Source organism: Oncorhynchus tshawytscha, unplaced genomic scaffold (assembly GCF_018296145.1).
Source record: "Oncorhynchus tshawytscha isolate Ot180627B unplaced genomic scaffold, Otsh_v2.0 Un_contig_8799_pilon_pilon, whole genome shotgun sequence".
Lineage (NCBI taxonomy): Eukaryota > Metazoa > Chordata > Actinopteri > Salmoniformes > Salmonidae > Oncorhynchus > Oncorhynchus tshawytscha.
Window position 1 is genome coordinate 232,731 of NW_024609746.1, and position 19,643 is coordinate 252,373.

The 19,643-nt window shown below is 45.2% G+C and overlaps 1 protein-coding gene across 4 annotated transcripts in view; it reads right to left on the reverse strand.

Moving 5' to 3' along the window:
• The window catches only part of LOC112214378 (ras association domain-containing protein 3), a 52,698-nt gene that overhangs the window by 14,341 nt on the left and 18,714 nt on the right, over positions 1-19,643 (reverse strand). The window contains exon 1 of one of the 4 annotated variants that reach the window (XM_024373064.2): positions 13,002-13,316. The exons of the other annotated variants lie outside the window; for them this stretch is intronic. Within the exon in view, the coding sequence (XP_024228832.1) occupies positions 13,002-13,124 (123 nt within the window). The 5' untranslated portion in view covers positions 13,125-13,316. Of the gene's footprint in view, positions 1-13,001; positions 13,317-19,643 lie in introns of those variants that run through there. 4 annotated transcript variants of the gene reach the window in all.

Genomic DNA, 19,643 nt, shown 5'->3' on the forward strand with positions numbered 1-19,643 from the left:
AGGGAGCCAATTGGTTTTAAGTAGCTTTATTTCCATGACAGATCAAAACTCATCACGGCTTTCGCTTGTCCCTCTGTCACAGACATATGTTGAGCAATATTTTAGAAACAGTGAAGCGCAAGAAAATAAAAATCACTACTGAATCAGAATACATATCGAATCACCACCTAAGTACCGTGATATTGTATCGTGGGATCCGTGGCAATTCCAAGCCCTTGTCAGAGGACAAGGAATTGACGATGACTGAGGGACAAGTCAGAGGACAGGGAATTGACGATGACTGAGGGACAGACCCTAGGCTCGTGCTTTCTTGTGGGCCATTTCTTGATGATCTCCCGCTCACGGTTTCTCTAGTCTGCATGCATCCGTGTGCTCCACACATCAAAGTCAGGTCCTCTCTGTCAAACTGATGGGAATTACCATCTCCTCTGGTCCCACCGTCTAGGGCTGTTCCCGACAAAAAAAATCTTGGTCGACCAGGAGTCGTCTGTTATTTCAACCGAATTTTTTTAAAATGTCGCCCCCCCCACACACACACACACACACACACACTAGGGCTGACCCTATTTAGTTGACTGGTCAATTGTTCGGTCGACCGAGATTTCTTTAGTCGAGCAGTGGCAAAAAAAAAAATGTTGTGGTGCACAAGACACCCATCTGAGTCGCGCCAGTCTCAGTGGACTAATCCATTGCGGAGGCCACAGGATGGCAGAGTCCATCACTAAGACTTGTGATACGGAAATTGTATATGGTTGTATTATGTAAATATAATATTTTATAACACGTGCTTTATCCCGTGTTGGATAAAGTTGCTGTCCGCTGTTCTGAAACTATCTTTAGTGCGCTATAGAATTGGTGCCTTTCCCTATGATGCTATGTGCATAATATCACATTTTACCAGCATATTGGAATTGATCCCTGTGTTTTGAGAGAAATGTCTGGGTTTGACAGCTGTTGCTCGCCGTTTGAGCAAGAAAACATGAACTGATTTGATCAATTGAACGAAGTGCTGCTCACAGCCTATATATGAAGGGTCTACATGTATCAACCTTCACAGTGAATGTTTTTGTTCATACGTTGTATGATTTGAATATTGACAAATGCATCAGTAAAAAAAAATATTACAGCTATTTAATGTAACCCGTGCTGTTAATAGACCGCAAAGCAGCATATAACTGACCTAAACATCTGGAAATGATAAGTTCACATTTGTATCCATAGCCTTAAAAACGCATCTCAAGTTCAAATGCACTGTTTAGTGCACATCTGAAGGCTGGGGGGCATTTCGGACATCCACTGCGAATTGCTAAAATATCCTAATGACTATGATTAGAGGTCGACCGATTAATCGGAATGGCCGATTAATTAGGGCCGATTTCAAGTTTTTAAAAAAAACTTAATCGGTTGACCTCTATGATCGCACTTCCTCAATTCAAATATTATGGCGACAATAAACCAATGATAGTTTGGTATGGTTTAGGAACTTGGGAACCAAGCTCGAGTTAGTGTAGTCCTGTTATTGCCTGGACTTGATGAATATCTTTGCCCCTAGGAAAAAAAATGTACATTGGAAAAAAGAATTTGAGGGGGCAGTTTGGAAAAAACTAATCCAGTCAGAATCATCCTGTGGAATAACAGACATTCTGGGTTAATAATTACGTAACCAACATTCTCTAGTAATACTAGTCCCGTGCGAATGTGGCTTAGCCTAATTGTCTAAGAAAATTCAGGAGAGCGCAAACCAACTTACATGTTTCACGTAAAGAGAGCAAGGGTTAATGGGAGGTTCTCTCTAAACAAATTGGGGATTTTGGTAACAGAACAGTGGTGACAGTTGCTGTGCTATGGTGCCTTTTCACTGCAGTAGGGAGGAGAGAAAGACAACATGCACCAGTCACACAGGCACTTGCTGTCATTTTTTTTTTAACAGTGTGACTATTGGGCTTGGAGTCATTTGTGTCTATTATTTAATCAAACAGACAAGCTCAGTGCATTTGCAGTTGGTTTTATTCAAACACTGTGTCTATATATGGAAGAATACATTTAAACAGTTTGACCAATCGATTGGTCGAAAGAACAGGACGACTCTTGGTCGACCACGATTATATATATTTTTGATTACAGTTACTTATTTTATAATAAAGCCTTCGCATCCAAATAAAAATTACACATGATCTAAAAGTAACTTCTATTGCCAACTTTGTAAAAATAGACTACATAAAGCCCAAAAAATAATAATATTGCAGCCTGCATGTAGAAAATATCCTGATAAATATGCAGGAAGCTGGTGCTAACAAACTTGAAGCATCGTGTAAAATATTCTGGGCCCTCAGAGTTATCCCACACCAGTGAGCACCAGACAGACACATCTGTAGCCTATTTGCGCAATAAGAAGCATAAGAAGTAAATCAGGTAGGCCTATTTTATGAAGTTTCAACTGGATGAGAGCATGATTTTATTTGTACTTTTCCCCCCAAGCTGAGAGAGCTGGAAATGGATGTAAAAACAGACTGTTAACTTGCCGTATGAGGTGAAAAAACAATTAATTTGATAACTCACTCCCACTAATGAGCCGTGGAGCTTAAGACAAATCAGAAATACGATCACATTTATAAGCCTACATTTGCGCGCAGGCCAGGTAGCCGAGGCCTACTTCTACGCGTAATCAGATGCGTGTCCTTACTTAACATTGACAGGAGTGCTCCAAACAAAACACAATGAATATATTGATAACTCGTAAACTGAACAAAACTTGTGTAGCCTAGGTTGTGCGCTCTGCAAACAACGTGTCCACTCTAACAATGAAAACTGTACGAGACTAATAATATATACACACACACACACAGTGGGGCAAAAAAGTATTTAGTCAGCCACCAATTGCACAAGTTCTCCCACTTAAAAAGATGAGGCCTGTAATTTATCATAGGTACACTTCAACTATAACAGACAAAATGAGAAAAAAAATCCAGAAAATCAAAGTGTAGGATTTTTTATGAATTTATTTGCAAATTATGGTGGAAAATAAGTATTGTGGAGCCCCAGATCGAGGGAGATTATCAATGGTCTTGTGTGTCTTCCATTTCCTAATAATTGCTCCCACAGTTGATTTCTTCAAACCAAGCTGCTTACTATTGCAGATTTAGTCTTCCCAGCCTGGTGCAGGTCTACATCCAAAGAACACCATACCTACATTCTCCCAATCTTCTTCTGGATCACCCAAATGCTCTCATCTTTTTAAGTGTGAGAACTTGCACAATTGGTGGCTGACTAAATACTTTTTTGCCCCAATGTATATATAAAATACTGGTGAGCCATTGGCGTGGCCTCCGCAATGGATTATGCCACAGACAGGTGTCAATCAAGACGTTTTAGTTGTTGTAACAGCGACTAAAGAAAATAAAAATTCTTGGCCAACCAAAAGCTTATTGCCCAAACAATCGACCAGCCGACTAAAGGGGGTCAGTTCTCCGCCAACACAGCTGTAAAGCGTCACCACACAAGAGTGCGCTGATAATGCAACTCTTCACCCCTCAACCCCAAGTGGCTTCTTGCCAGGCTGTTCCAGCACAGTTATTGGTTTTCTAAGACTCCTGAAATATAGGCTTAATATCAGTGTGCGGAGTACGACTGCCTGGACAGACAGGTTTCATTACTGCAGCACATAGCCTAGGCCTGTAATAAAGACATTACATCACTGTGGTCCAATAACAAGACTGTTCTAATTCCTCACGCCTCAGCTCCTCAGGCTTTTTACCACACCCCATCCTCCCCAATCTCTTTATTTGATCAGCCACTGTTACCCAACTCCGTGTGTGTTTTTCAACAATGGGGAGTAAGCATGGGGTGGTGAGAAGTGACATTATGAAAGGCAGACTTCCCTGTTCTTCAGTAGCTATGTTAGTGTGTGAGGCAATAGAACATTTCACAGCACTGAAAGACCAGTCCTTTGAGAACCCAGGTCAACAATAACCCAGACTTCCATTGTTGAGTTTTATTAGCTGGCTCTGTGGAAACCTGGACCCTGCACTACAGACCACAGAGACACACAGGCCTGTTAACGAGGGAGACAGGGATGATTGACAGTTCACATAACTGCCTGGGGAGGATTCATCATGCATCAAACCAATGTGCTGGGTCAGCTTGTTGTTAACCTAATGTGAGAGGCCCACACAATACACACTGGCTATAGTATGTAGCCTAGGCCTATAACATGGCATTGAGCAATGGGAGACACATAGGGAATACAGTAACAAATAGCACTAGGCCCAGCACTGTTCCTCTGTCTTCCTGATCCACTTCTCGCTTTAGAGTGGATCTCCATCTCAGAGACAAAACAGGCTTGGCTTCAGACAGGTCTAGTTACAGTAACATGGAAAACATTCCTATAGAGCAACACAATGAGGATAATAAAGAGGGATGAAAAACAGGTGTGTCTGTGGCAAGAGACAGGAATACAATAGAACACACAAGAGAGCAGAATGTGGAATATGGGGACAACTGAGCAGATGTGATACTATGTGGTTCACCCGGGGAGGAAGTAGACTTGTCTGACTAACGACTCATACAGTATCTACCATAAAAAAACTGCCACGGAGGTATGAAGCGGCAAGGAGCTAGCCTGTACAACTAGTCTATGGGGAGTAGCATAGACCCACTCTCTATCATGTCTAACTCGCACTTAGCAAAGACAGACAGGAACCATTCTGCAGAGAGCGTAACAAGAGCAATAGCACCAACACGTTCCGCTAGACCACTCAGTCGGCATGGCTGCAGGGAACCTGCAGTGGAAAATGAATTGAAGGTCCTTGGCTGCAAGGTACAGACTGTCACATCAAACACAACCTCTGGGAAGCTACTGTACTAACAGTTCCAAGCCAGTCAAAACAGGCTAACACTAACTGTAGACTAAACTCTGACGATCAAAACTGCACTACTTTAAATCAACGTTGATGAAAGGCTCTCAACTGGAGTATGGAGACATTGACAAGCCTCTCATAGTGAAACTGAAGGTCAGTTAATAATATTGGCCTAAAGGCAGCTTAGCTAACCGGCATTAACTAACTGTAGACTACTCTCCTGTGACAATAATTAACTCAGCCTGCCTGTGTGTGTGTGTGTGTGTGTGTGTGTGTGTGTGTGTGTGTGTGTGTGTGAGACATTAGATAGATAAGCGCCAGTAGCCTACTACAACTATAGCGGCCCTGTTCCGAGAAACACAGTAGTCACGTTTTACCATGAGCATGTTCAAAACTGAATAAATCCATTCAAAAGAGAAGTAAGAACACATGATACCAGGGTTGTGTAACGCATTAATGCATGCTTAGACCATAGTCAGGCACTAACCAAGTGCAGAAACACAGCACACAGAGGCTCTATAGGGTTACAAAGCCACACTTACCAACCTGTCCACGCTCTCTGTGAGGGAATGGGACAGGGGTGTGTTGCTTTTCCTACCATGAATAAACCCATACAACTTGGACATGACAGGTCACAGACCCCCGAGGCTCAGTCACCTCGAAGCACCAATAGAAACCTGAACAGGCCCATCTCTGGCACAATGGAGTGTGAAATGAATGGTTTGGCTGACGGAGAGGACTGTGCTGACAGAAGCCGTAGCCAAAGCCTTCACTAAAAATCAGACACAGCTTCAGTACTAGCCAGGGCGGAGACCAGCAGCTATAGCCACACAGTTCAGTGACTGTAGCAGCCAGCCATAGCGGGGCGGTGACTGTAGCAGCCAGCCATAGCGGGGCGGTGACTGTAGCAGCCAGCCATAGCGGGGCGGTGACTGTAGCAGCCAGCCATAGCGGGGCGGTGACTGTAGCAGCCAGCCATAGCGGGCGGTGACTGTAGCAGCCAGCCATAGCGGGGCGGTGAGTGTAGCAGCCAGCCATAGCAGGGCGGTGAGTGTAGCAGCCAGCCATAGCGGGGCGGTGAGTGTAGCAGCCAGCCATAGCGGGGCGGTGAGTGTAGCAGCCAGCCATAGCGGGGCGGTGAGTGTAGCAGCCAGCCATAGCGGGGCGGTGAGTGTAGCAGCCAGCCATAGCGGGGCGGTGAGTGTAGCAGCCAGCCATAGCGGGGCGGTGAGTGTAGCAGCCAGCCATAGCGGGCGGTGACTAAAACCCAGAGAAAAATAATAAGGCTCTGTGAAGACACCAGTAATTGCACCTTTATCTGTTGTTTTACAATGCCACAATCCATAGGCATAATTGGTCCCTGTGCCCAAGAACGCAAAGGTAATCTGCCTAAATTAGCACCCCCCCGTGGCACTCACGTCTGCAGCCATGAAGTGCTTTGAAAGGCTGGTCATGCCTCACATCAACACCATCATCCCGGAAACCATAGACCTATTCCAATTTGCATAACGCACCAACAGATCCACAGATGATGCGATCTCTATTTCACTTCACACTGCCCTTTCACACCTGGACAAAATGAACACCTATGTGAGAATGTTATTCATTGACTACAGCTCAGCGTTCCAACCCCACAGTGCCCTCAAAGCTCATCAATAAGCTAAGGACCCTGGGAAAAAAAACACCTCCCTCTGCAACTGGATCCTGGACTTCCTGACAGGCAGCCCCCAGGTGGTAAGGGTAGACAACAACACAGGTGTCCCTCAGGTGTGTGCTTATTCCCCTCCTGTACTCCCGGTTTACCCACGACTGCATGGCCAAGCACGACTCCAACACCATCATTACGTTTGCTGGCGACAACGGTGGTAGGCCTGATCACCGACAACAATGAGACAGCCTATAGGGAGGTCGTCAAAGACCTGGCAGTGTGGTGCTAGGACAACAACCTCTCCCTCAACATAAGACAAAGGAGGTGACCGTGGAACTACAGAAAGGGGGAGGGGCATCGAATATGCCCCCCTTCACATTGACGAGGCTTAGTAGAGCAGATGGAGAGCTTCAAGTTCCTTGGTGTCTACATCACCAACAAACTATCATGGTCCAAACACACACCAGTCAAGGGCACCACTAACACATTACTTTCACTAACCTGTACCCCCGCAGATCGACTCAATACCAGTACCCCCTGTATATAGCCTCATTATAGTTACTTGTGTAAATATTTTCTTAACACTTATTTTCTTAAAACTGCATTGTTGGTTAAGAACGTGTAAGCATTTCAAGGTATTGTATTCGGCACATGTGATAAAAACAATTTGATTTGAATTAGGCAAATGGTGTTCATTATGCTGTGAGGGCTGGAACACCCATGCGAGTGTATTGAGAGTGCTGGGATACCCACCAACAAAGCAATAAACACATCAGGCCCACAGTAAAGAATGGGTTTCCACAACACTCTGGCCTGAGCAACTTCAATCGCATCTCTCCAAGACGTCCTGTTTCATGGACCTACAAGTGACATGATTGAGCAGCTGATACACTGTATACATTTAAATGTACACATGTCAATGGGTATAGCTAGCAAGTAGCTACGAGATCCAATTTACTCCATGCCGTTGGCATGTCCTCCCTTTCTCGCTCTCCTCTCACGTAGTGTGCAATGGTGTGTGTGGAGCTTGTACGTAGTGTGTAATGATGTGTATAGATACCATGCGCAGTGTGTGTGATTGTGGTAGAGTAATTACAGCCACATCCAATTTCTCTAACTGCTCCCAGAAACAGCATATGGTAGCCAGGGATCTTCAAGGATAGTGACCCACAACCCTCTGCTCTGTACCAGTTGGCTTCTGACCCTAGCCAGGGGAAATGAGAGGTTGGTGGCTGACACCCATCAGTTAAATGACCACCTGGATACCCTTTCTAGTGTGTAATAGACACCTTTAGGCCAGGTGTCTTCTGGGACCTATGAGTAAGAACCAGCTCCTATTGGGCCTCAGTAGTTCTAATACAGGGCATTATTCAGGATAATGATAGTTTGTTGTCCAGAGGAGAGGGGATTCTCTCACAGACAGTGAGGGGGTGTGTCTAATAGACCACCTGTTCTGTTGTCTTGCTAGGATGGGACACGACCACAGGTGATACAGTTAAGTAGGTCTGGAAGCTTGATCAAGTGCTGCCGTTCCATAACTGATGTGGCTGTGCATGCACGAGTAGTCGAGCACACACACACGGGTCCAGTGTTTAACAAACACCTCATCTGCTCCCATGACGCAGGCAGTCTGAAAGGTAATCATATTATCAAGGAGCCTGCTCTGTGTGCGCGTGTAAGGGGGGGACTGCGATAGCAACCGGGGCCATTGCAAAAACAATCAAATTGAGTTTCCTCTGGAACAGAACACTTAGAGCAGCAGGCAGTTATAAAAAGGGCTTTATGTAACATGCAGGCAGGTCATGCAACAGCAACATAAGAGAGGAAGACTGGCCACGGATCATGAAGCAGCCTACTCCCATGCCAACTCCCTGCAGTAAAACCCACCTTTGGAGCAGTCTTTTTTTCAACATGGCTCTGTTTGGTATGTAGGCTAGATGACGTAGGGCCCCGTTTTGCATTTCTAAACTAAGAAGCACGTTTCCATAATCAGCCTTTTTTTTTTTATCAGTAGCTGTGAGGGCTGAATTGGTGGAGTATGCTGTGTGGGTCTTGCTTTGTTTAGCTGAAGTATGAAAACAGAGAAACGGTTGACATTCTCTCCTTTCTGCAGCAGAACAAAACTCACAACAGCAGGAAGGAAACAGGCCTGCATGGCACCCATTGACACAAACACACGGTGCACAGGCACACACAGCTGAGTCGAGCTGAGCAGTGTTTATGGCTGGCTAGGTTGTGAACATAAACAGATGAAAGCCTCAGGGACTCTTCTTCAAACAGTCTGTACCTCAAGTGGTGCCCCGAGCCCTCTGCCACTGCTTAGCCATGCTATTCTATCTCCTATCATTAACACGACCATATCGAAACACACATAAATAGACACGAAAAGTTTGGTGTAAGGTTGATAAAGGTACAACTGCTTGGACAGCAAGTATTCACCGCTTGGACAGCAAGTATATATATATAACTTGTTAATTACACAGATCTATTGGAGATCTCCCTGGAGCAGATCCTACATTTTGTCTAGGCTGGGTGTGCCACTGAAACTCTTCATCTCCAAATCTGAAGACTCAAGTCAGAGGAGTCATCCCTCTCACACACACAGACCGGTATGCTGGAAAAAACAGACACCCAGTCCCTGAATAGCAGAGACAAAGCTCTCAGGCGTTCTCACTTCTTCTGGAACAGGCGTCTGGAGAGGTCTGGCTGCCGTTATGTAAACTCACAGCAGACTGAAGGTTCTAGTGCGAGTTTGAGATTGGCTGGGGCTCCTGGAAGTCTTCTCTTTCACTCGGACCTTTTCCACTCCCCGAAAGCTAGTGCTAAGTAAACGCTAGCACAGTACGGCCCAGGAGGAAGAGCAGGCCTGGTGAATAGGTTTGTTGTATGTACTTTGGACTTGCATGTTTGTTTACATTTCCTCATTTCCTACAGCAAGATGACAAGCAGGACAAAATGGAGGAACTGTGGTAAATGTGATACTGTAATAATTAGGGCAAGGACGATACCAATAGCGCAATATTTTTGGGATTGCAAAAACGAAAACACGAAGCAGACCAAACTCCTTGGTCCTTCAAAAACCTGCAGTATGTAAAGTATTGTGTGCTATTGCTTGGGAAATTAATGTGACTCTGGATGACAACATAATGGTGTTTGTTTTCAACATAAGTGACTGATTTACTAAAGATATATCCTCTTCATGTTGTGTTTCCTTGCCACAATACTAACATGGCAAGGAAGTTAGTCCCAGCTCTAGGAATAATGCACAACTTGTCGCAGTGCTAACAGCATCACTACAGATCCTGGTTCGATCCCAAGCTGAGTCAAAGCCGGCCGCGACCGGGAGACCCATGAGGCAGCGCACAATTGGCCCAGCACCGTACGGGTTAGTGGAGGGTTTGGCTGGCTGGCCGTCCTTGTCCCATCGTGCTCTAGCGACTCCTGTGGCAGGCCAGGCGCAATGCACGCTGACTAGGTTACCAGGTGTACGGTGTTTCCTGGCTTCCGCTTTAAGCGAGCAATGTGTCAAGAAGCAGTGCGGCTTGGCGGGGTCATGTTTCAGAGGATGCACGGCTCTCGACATTCACCTCTCCCGAGTCAGTACGGGAATTGCAGCGATGGGACTAGACTGTTAGTACCAATTGGATAGCACAATTATTTTTTATTTTTTTAAATACGTTATGCACAACTTGAACTGAAAGTGACAGCAAACAGAGAACCAGATACAATCAGGAACTGTAACACAATAGCTGAGGAACTAGGGGTGGCAGAGGGGGAGACGCATGAGGGAGGGTGTGTTAATGGATTGTGTGGTTGATCAAGGTCCTGACATGCGTTTGCACACCATGCTGCCAGGTAATGTCATAGACAAGTCAAACCCAGCCTCCCTGAACGTGTGTGGGGGCACTGCCACTGCCATCAAAACCCTCCTGTACTACTTACACAGGAATATAGTCTGCGGGACTGAGATCCAACTAAAAGGGGCCTTTTCCCACCAGCAGCAGCAGAGACGGGAAGGGAGGCTAAAGCAGCTTCTTTATCTGTAGCAACACAGAAACCATGGGTGTGATTCCATCCCCTTCTAGTAATCTGGGGCATCCTCTGGTCCGGACAGAGCAGTGTTTCTGATGTCTGAGGAAGACCAATACTAAGCTGTTTCTTTCCCTCCCTCTGTTGGACAGATCTCTCCCACCCTCTCCATCTGGAAACAGAGAGCACTCAAGGAGAGAAACTGAAATGCATTATTGTTGTACAGCACCCTAAACACACAAACCGCCACCGCTTGTCCTCCACTCCACTCAACCCAACCAACAGCCCTCTCTGTGACCGAGGCAGCCTATAGTTTTATACAGGAAGACTGCCAGAGGAGATAATGCGTGATGATTATCTTACATAAGCGTCTGCCGTTGTTGACTTTGGAGCAGAGCAACAAACAGCAGCCCTCTCTTCCTACACGGCTGCCATGTTAGATTGAAACAGACCAACTCACTCCTAAACAGCTCTACTAAAACCTAACTATTTTAAGTATTTATTTAACTAGGCAAGTCAGTTAAGAACAAATTCCTATTTACAATGACGGCGTACCAAACCTTAACCCAGACGACACTGGGCTAATTGTGACCCCGCCCCATGGGACTCTCAATCACGGCCGGTTGTTGATATAGCCTGGAATCAAAACCAGGGTCTGTAGTGACACCGCTAACACTGAGATGCAATGCCTTAGACCGCTGTGCCACTCAGGAGCTAATACAATAACTATAACTAAGACTACACACTCTTATTTTTTTATTTTACCTTTATTTAACTAGGCAAGTCAGTTAAGAACAAATTCTTATTTTCAATGACGGCCTAGGAACAGTGGGTTAACTGCCTGTTCAGGGGCAGAACGACAGATTTGTACCTTGTCAGCTCGGGGGTTTGAACTTGCAACCTTCCGGTTACTAGTCCAACGCTCTAACCACTAGGCTACCCTGCCACCCCAAACACCTACTATTATGACTAATGTACTATACAGCAATATATCTATCACATAGCTCCACTACAAACCCATTAGGGTTCTCTCCTCCCGTATACAGAAAGAGGGCTGTGAGTTACTGAGTAGTCCACAGTATTAGCTAGCTACCCTGGAGACACAGAGACTAGCTGAGGAGGGTTATGAGGCCCCGTCACTCAGAAGCTGTGCCGCCGCCGTGTGTCTATTGCAGCTGTTTCCCAGCAGCCCAGGCAGAGTCAGAGCTTTGAGTGTCCATGGTGCTAAGGGGTAAACAGAAAGACTAGAGGCATATTGAAGCTGAAACTTTGACTTGTAAAGACACACACCACAATGAACAGGCACTCTTGGTTAAACATGGGCCAAGGCCAACAGAGAATCTAAATCGTCACAAAAACCATTGCGCAAGAGGAGACATTGCTACGGAAGAAACTAACTAGCCCCTCATCTTTATCATTAACTGGTAGTTTAACTGTTTTTTGCTGGGGCTGTCAGGGGGGAAAGGAAGGAGTTATCTAAGCCCATGAAACCTATTTGAAACAAGTAGCAGTGGCATAACCAATGGCACCATCAAGAACAGTACATTTAAAAAGGCATTAAGTCATCCACATGGTACTGGATGAATAGAACCCCATACAGCAGGATTTGAGCTGCTGGAGGGTTAACTGGAGGAGATACTATGAGAGACCCCCTGAGTGACATTTCACTCACAATAACACAATTGTGGGTGCAGACACAGCATTATGCTTAGTGGGCAAGTCCCTTCATGGCATAATGTGTGTGTTGCATGGGACACTTTGTCCACAGCCTGGCATGGAATATGACTGTGTCAAGGTCATATGGAAATATGAGAAGTCAGGCTGAGAAGAGTTTGCAAGCTCAACACACACATAGTGAATGCAGTTGTGTGTGAGAGACAGGACAATAACTTACATTATATGCAGAGTCTTGAGTCTGGGAGACAGACCAGTATTGATGAGCACAAATTGACCTACTTATGAGTTCCAGAACCCATAGTCAGGATGTCATGGGCTTTAACCCAATCAGGGGCTAAAGGTCTCCTCTGGCATGCACGTTAACCAACTCTTCGACTGTTTAAAATACAACTATACAATTTAATTGTTGACTATAGCTCAAAATATAAAGTGTTAGGGGCACCTAAATTACTATCCTATCAAAGTATGATCCCACGTGGTTCTGAAATATATTAGCTGCACGTGCCACTATAATTGTCCATCATCAGATTGGCTCCATTCAAATCTAAAATCATAAAGCCTGGCAAACCAATACGGATTTAGCCTAAACAAATAATTGATAGCTAAAGTTAGCTCATGAGACGGCTAGCCAGCCTGCCTGCCATTGGTTACGTTGAACATACTGTAAAGCAGGACTGCACGCGAAACTGGTAACTCCTTAAATTAACGCGTTAGCAACAGGTTGCTAACTTTATATGACAAAACACAGTTGCTAACAGCTGAGACGTTGGCACAAATTAAAGTTCATGTACCTTGCACTGGGTTGGTTTCCCTGAAGGCTTCCTGAAGAACGAAGTTCTGGCGGTGAAAAAATACTCTTCGGAGTCCTCCTCTAAACTACTGTAGCCACTACTCATGGTGCTAGTCCACGTCATTTGAGGAGAAAACTAATCTCTTCAAATTTGGCTGCAGCAAAGCAACAACTTGAAAATAAAGTTGGCTACACCTCCGCAAAATTGTTTTGTGAACCGCAAAAAGCCGAACACTTTCCAAGGCTCGAATCCTCCGTTCACTCTTCAACCTACTACTGATGAATCCTCACACTCTAGCAACTAATGGAGCCGCTGTCTGTCAGCCGCTCTGAAGACACGCCTACTAGAATTTATTGAAAAGTCCTCTATAGAAATCACCTTTGACTTTCTTCCTCTTCTTCTTCGTGTGGTTTTCCGGCAGTCTAGACGCTGTGTTGCTGCCGTTTACAGGTCGGAGAGCGGATTGCACATTTTGGTCACCCCCAAAAAAGGGAAAAGAGGATTTGGGACAAATTTAAATTGGACCACCATCTAACCATGCAACTATACACTATCCCCAAAAACCCACCACCCCATTCCACTATTTTTGCCCGATGGATGGAACCCCTTCTCTCAAACCTTCCTGTAGAACCTCTGCACTAAAATCTCTCACACCCAAATATTTCTCTGCTACTGCAACTACCACATCTATCTTCAGTGGTGTCTGTTCCATCAGTGAAGTGCAGTTGATCACTATGGCTATAACCGCAAGAAATCCAACCTTACTAAAACTTATCCTCTCTGGCTCGCTCTCTTCAGGCCTGCTCACTGGGGGGCTCCCAGTCGACTCACTCACCCTCGGGCTATCCTCTATTCTCTTCGCTGCCTTAGCATAGGAAACTTTCTGACCCACTCGAACCCTGGCAATCTCAACCTGTCTCTCTTTCACAGGGCACTTCGTATCCCCAGCTCCATTGGCACCCTCACAGTTGACACACAGTGCTTTCTCTATCCCAACAGTACACTCCCTCTGACTATGCTCTCATGCACATTTCTCACATCGTAGGATTTCACTTCTACATTACTGCTGCAACATGTCCAAACCCTTGGCACCTAAAGCACCGTAGCGGGTTCGGAACATAGGCCCTCACAGAATAGCAAATATAACCTAACCTTAACAGGTAGAAACTCTGGGTCAAAGCTCAACAAAACAGACAGGGTATTTTCAGTCTTGCCATCGGGTCTACATCTCACCAAATGGCGGAAGTCACAAACACTAGGAATCTTCATTTTCATTTGATCCACCTCTACATTCAACACTTCCCCACAGGGCACCCCTTTCAGCGGTGCCCTGCTCCTGAGAGCAAAGCACACCACAGGTTGAACCCCGAGCTGCGTGACTTAAAGCACCTGCTTCCTCTGGGAGGCAGATACATAAAAAATCTAAACAATTCCACTTCTCAAAACTTCAGATGTAACCATTCCCAGTTTATCCTTTACCCAGCTTGACACAACGTACGGGTTGCCCAGAAAGCCGGAATCAACCCTTTCCTAAAATCTCACTCCGACCAGTCCAAAATCATCTCTGGTAGGATTCTCGGGGCAAACGTTGAAAGACTCTACCACACCTGCTGCCGCAGGTAGGACCACTACATCCTGGACTGGCTCACCTTCAGAGTGCTCACCACTGCCGACTGACTCCATTTCAAGATCCTCAAGGTTCTCAAGAGAGCATGAAGACCTATAAGTAAGATGATTTGGTTTGTAATCAGGAGACGTATGTACAGTATGTACTCCTCAAACTCAGGAGACAAACCTCTGATCTTAGGCGCCATTCTTGCGCTTTCGCGTCATCGCACCTCTTTCGCCACTTCCCAACCTACAGTTTCCACCGGTTTCTCCATTACATTCACATCAATGAAGTGAAACCCATAGTTATTTCATTCTTTCTTGCTTGCTTCTCTCCTTCTGCCTCTCATATTTTCTTTCCTTAGTCAGTGTGGCACTTGATGAGATACTCCCGAGTGGCGCAGGGGTCTAAGGCACTGCTTCTCAGTGCAAGAGGCGTCACTACAGTCCCTGGTTAGATTCCAGGCTGCATCACATCCGGCCGTGATTGAGAGTCCCATAGGGCGGCGCACAATAGGCCCAGCGTTGTCCGGGTTTGGCCAGGGTAGGCTGTCATTGTAAATACGAATTTGTTCTTAACTGTCTAGTTAAATAAAGGTGACATAATTTTTTATACGGTAGGTCTATATGCTCAGCACTTCCACTCATCATCAAATAATCCATATGAATCCATAGGTGCACACATCCTAAAGAGACAACATAACATCTGCTTGCCACTTACCTCAATGAACATGCAGCACAGCGAAGCTAGCTTTCTTATTTTCCTTCCCTGCAACATGCTGCTTTACCCGAGTTCCAGGACCAACTAAACTAAAAATGCAGACCAAAGGCATTTAATACTTTAGACTTACATACGCCCAGATGAATGGGTGGAACATCAGGCATTCAGTCAGACCAACCTTTTAAAATTCCCAGTGACCCTTGATAGTTGTGGTAGTGTGTGTTTGTGTGTCTCTAAGTGTGTACATGTCAAAAACCCCTGCCTATCTACCAGAACCACATATAACCTATATATAAAATCAGAATGTCTTGCCCCTTTCTAAACTCTGCATAGGCCTATGGGATCCACCCTAACACAGCTCAATGTGCTCGGACGGGATTCTGTAGCCAGGGGTAACATGACATCATCAGTAACCAGGAAATGGGACACGTGATCCCTACGCAGGAACTCCGGTTCAACTGCATTCTCACCTTTCAATCCAAACTGGTCAAGGCATTGGTTATAGTGACCTGGGGTCCATCTCTGGTCCATCTCTACCACATGAGGACAACATTAGCTATGTAAACGTTTGGCATGGATGAAGAAAAGCTGAATAAAAACACCCAAATTAAAGCCTTGTTCTCTGTTAGACATGAGACTGGGTTGGGTTCTAGCCAGGGATAAACCCCTCTCTGCTACTGACTCTCATTCCCTGATGTTGGTTGGCTTTCTCTCCTACTGGCATTGATCACAGCGAGTCATGAAAATGTAATCAATTCAGCAGCAGCTTCTCATGCTGTTGTTACGACAACCACCCATGCAGTGTCAGATAATCTGTTGTGTAAGTATTAATAAACATTCTTAAAAACACATTTGGTGTTTGACTGTGGGGAGGCTAGCTGGCTCCTGGGTTTATTTGGTTATAAATGTGTAATATGTTTTTTATTCATGTTTTAACTCAGTGGTGGTGTTTTTAGTGTCTGATGAAGTTGTCTTGCATCAGCCAACAAATGGAACCCATTACTGCGATTCTCAGAGAGCAGAGCTATAATGCTTTAACAGCCATAATGAAAAGTGCATGCACTTCAATTCTATTAGGATTTTAGTTGCCTAAGGCTTTTTTCTAAGTACATTTCTACATGGCTCCTCCTGTGTGGCCTGTTCTTTAACACACTAATATCATACAACTAACTAGCCCACCCAGTCACTAGAAAGGATGTTACAATGTCAGATACTGGGTCAAACGTATGTAACATCTGTAGTGAATAAGGCGTACTACCCTTATCCTGACCACACCCAACACATACTGTAGCAGGCTTCTTGGGGGTTTATGGAGGGACAGCCCTAATTTAAACCCAGAGTGCAGAGGCGACCTAAAAATAACCTAGGAGCACTGGAACAGCCAAACCCTTCAACCACACCACAGCCTGGCCAGAGAAGATTCATACAGCTGGCCTCTCTGTCCAGTTCTCTTGCAGTCTCAGAGCCAACTGCCAACATGTCTGTCAAGGACAAACTATACAGTCCACTAGAACCCTGTCTAACCAACAGCTTCTGGTCAGGTGGAGTGATGGGCACTAGTTGTTATGGCTTCCGTGGCATGTATTTCTGTAGTACTGTGCTGACTTTGGAACCAACAGATCGGCTCCTGTAGGTGCATGGGAGCGTGTGAAAAAAAATCACAGAGAATGTCTCAGACACATGGAAACTCATTCTCAGTCCCAACCCCCTCAAACTCCCTCTCCCTTCCCTGGTATAAAACAATGGACACTCGGCTTGAACCCCGCCCCCCCTTCCCGATCTCCACAGAGAGAGAGCGGTCAGGCAGGCCAGGCTAGAGAGAGAGAGAGGTGAACCTTCACTAGGCCTGTAGTCTCTCTGGCTGAAAGCTACAGCCCTTGGCAGACATTACCCACATTCCTCTGCAGACAGGGGGTTAAGGTTCTCAGCACACTGCTTGTTTACAAGCTGCAGATTTAGTTAGTTATAGGTGAAGGGGTAAGAAGAGGTGAGGGTGAGGTAAAAGGGGTAGGTGCATAAGGAGGTGAGTGGGTGAGGTCGGGGAGGCGTAAGGAATGTCCCATAAATGACTCCATAAATGAGACTTCCACCACAAAGGCTAGTCTGTGGAGAGAGTGTTGTGAGAAAACTGACACTCTCTACTTCAGGCTAAGGAGGTTGTATCAGTGAGTGTGGGAGTCCGAGTTCCCCTACCTTTATCATCTAGAATGACGACATTATTGTAATAATTCACCCTATTTTATTATCAGGAAGTACAAAAAATATTCCTATGAGCAATGATATATGATGTGCTTGAGATAAAACACAGATGAGGAATGCTCACTCATAAGAGTGATGGATAGCTAGTTTCAGTATACTGTATACAGTGCATTCAGAAAAGTATTCAGACCCCTTTCCTTTTTCCACATTTTGTTACATTACAACCTTATTCTAAAATGGATTAAACACATTTTTTCCTCATCAATCTACACACAATGCCACATAATGACAATGCAAAAACAGTTTTTTTAGACATTTTTGCAAATGTATAAAACATTTCAAACAAATACCTTATTTACATAAGTATTCAGACCCTTTGCTATGAGACTCGAAGTTGAGCTCAGGTGCATCCTGTTTCCATTGATCATCCTTGTGATGTTTCTACAACTTAATTGGAGTCTGTGATAAATTCAATTGATTGGACATGATTTGGAAAGGCAAACCTATCTATATAAGGTCCCACAGTTGACAGTGCATGTCAGAGCAAAAACTAAGCCATGAGGTTGAAGGAATTGTCCGTAGAGCTCCAAGACAGTATTGTGTTAAGGCACAGATCTGGGGAAGGGTATCAAAAACAATTCTGCAGCTTTGAAGGTCCCCAAGAACACAGTGGGCTTCATCAAATCATATCAAATTCTATTTGTCACATGCGCCGAATACAACAGGTGTAATCGTATACCGTGAAATCATGGAAGAAGTTTGGAACCACCAAGACACTTCCTAGAGCTGAGCAATCGGGGGAGAAGGGCCTTGGTCAGGGAGGTGACCAAGAACTCGATGGTCACTCTGACAGAGCTCCAGAGTTCCTCTGTGGAGATGGGAGAACCTTCCAGAAGGACAACCATCTCTGCAGTACTCCAACAATCAGGTTTTTATGGTTGAGTGGCCATACGGTAGCCACTCCTTAGTATAAGGCACATGACACCCCTCTTGGAGTTTGTCAAAAGGCACCTAAAGGACTCTCAGACCATGAGAAACAAGATTTTCTGGTATGATGAAACCAAGATTGAACTCTTTGGCCAGAATGCCAAGCGTCATGTCTGGAGAAAAACTGGCACCATCCCTACGGTGAAGCATGGTGTTGGCAACATCATGCTGTGGGTATGTTTTTCAGTGGCAGGGACTGGGAGACTAGTCAGGATCGAGGGAAAGATGAACAGAGCAAAGTACAGAGAGATCCTTGATGAAAACCTGCTCCAGAGCGCTCAGGACCTCAGACTGGGGTGAAGGTTCAATTTCCAACAGGACAATGACGCGAAGCACACAGCCAAGACAACCAGGGGTGGCTTCGGGACAAGTCTCTGAGTGTCCTTGAGTGGCCCAGTCAGAGCCTGGACTTGAACCCGATTGAACATCTTTGGAGAGACCTGAAAATAGCTGTGCAGCGACGCTCCCCAACCAACCTGACAGAGCTTGAGAGGTTCTGCAGAGAAGAATGGGAGAAACTCCCCAAATACAGGTGTGCCAAGTTTGTAGCATCGTACCCAAGAAGACTCAAGGCTGTAATCGCTACCAAAGGTGCTTCAACAAAGTACTGAGTAAAGGGTCCGAATATTTATGTAATACATATTTCAGTTGTTTATTTTGAATACTTTTGCAAACATTTCTAAAAGCCTGTTTTTGCTTTGTCGTTATGGGGTATTGTGTGTAGATTGATGAGGTTTTCTTTCAACACCTGTGGCCATATACGAGGTTAGATCACACCACAATAGTACTGGATACCTGCCCCTACCCCCTTTGACTTTGCCAAATAAGGCCTGGGTGACTCAACTTTGACTTCTCCTGTGTTTCTTCTGAGGCACTGAGTGCATTGGAGTGAGTGTGTGTGTTGAAATATATCTGCTGCCTCTCTTCCTCTGAGGCACAGTAACTCACAACATTCTCTGACAGCCAAGAAGCGCCACTCACTCATGAGCAAACACCATAGGAATGCTTGGATACGGACACTATGCTTCTGTAATATATTCCATCTTTGCTTCTGTAGCTACCTCATTTTCACAAGCTCACAACAACAACAAAAAGTTCTTAGTTATGTGCAGACTACTGTATTTCAC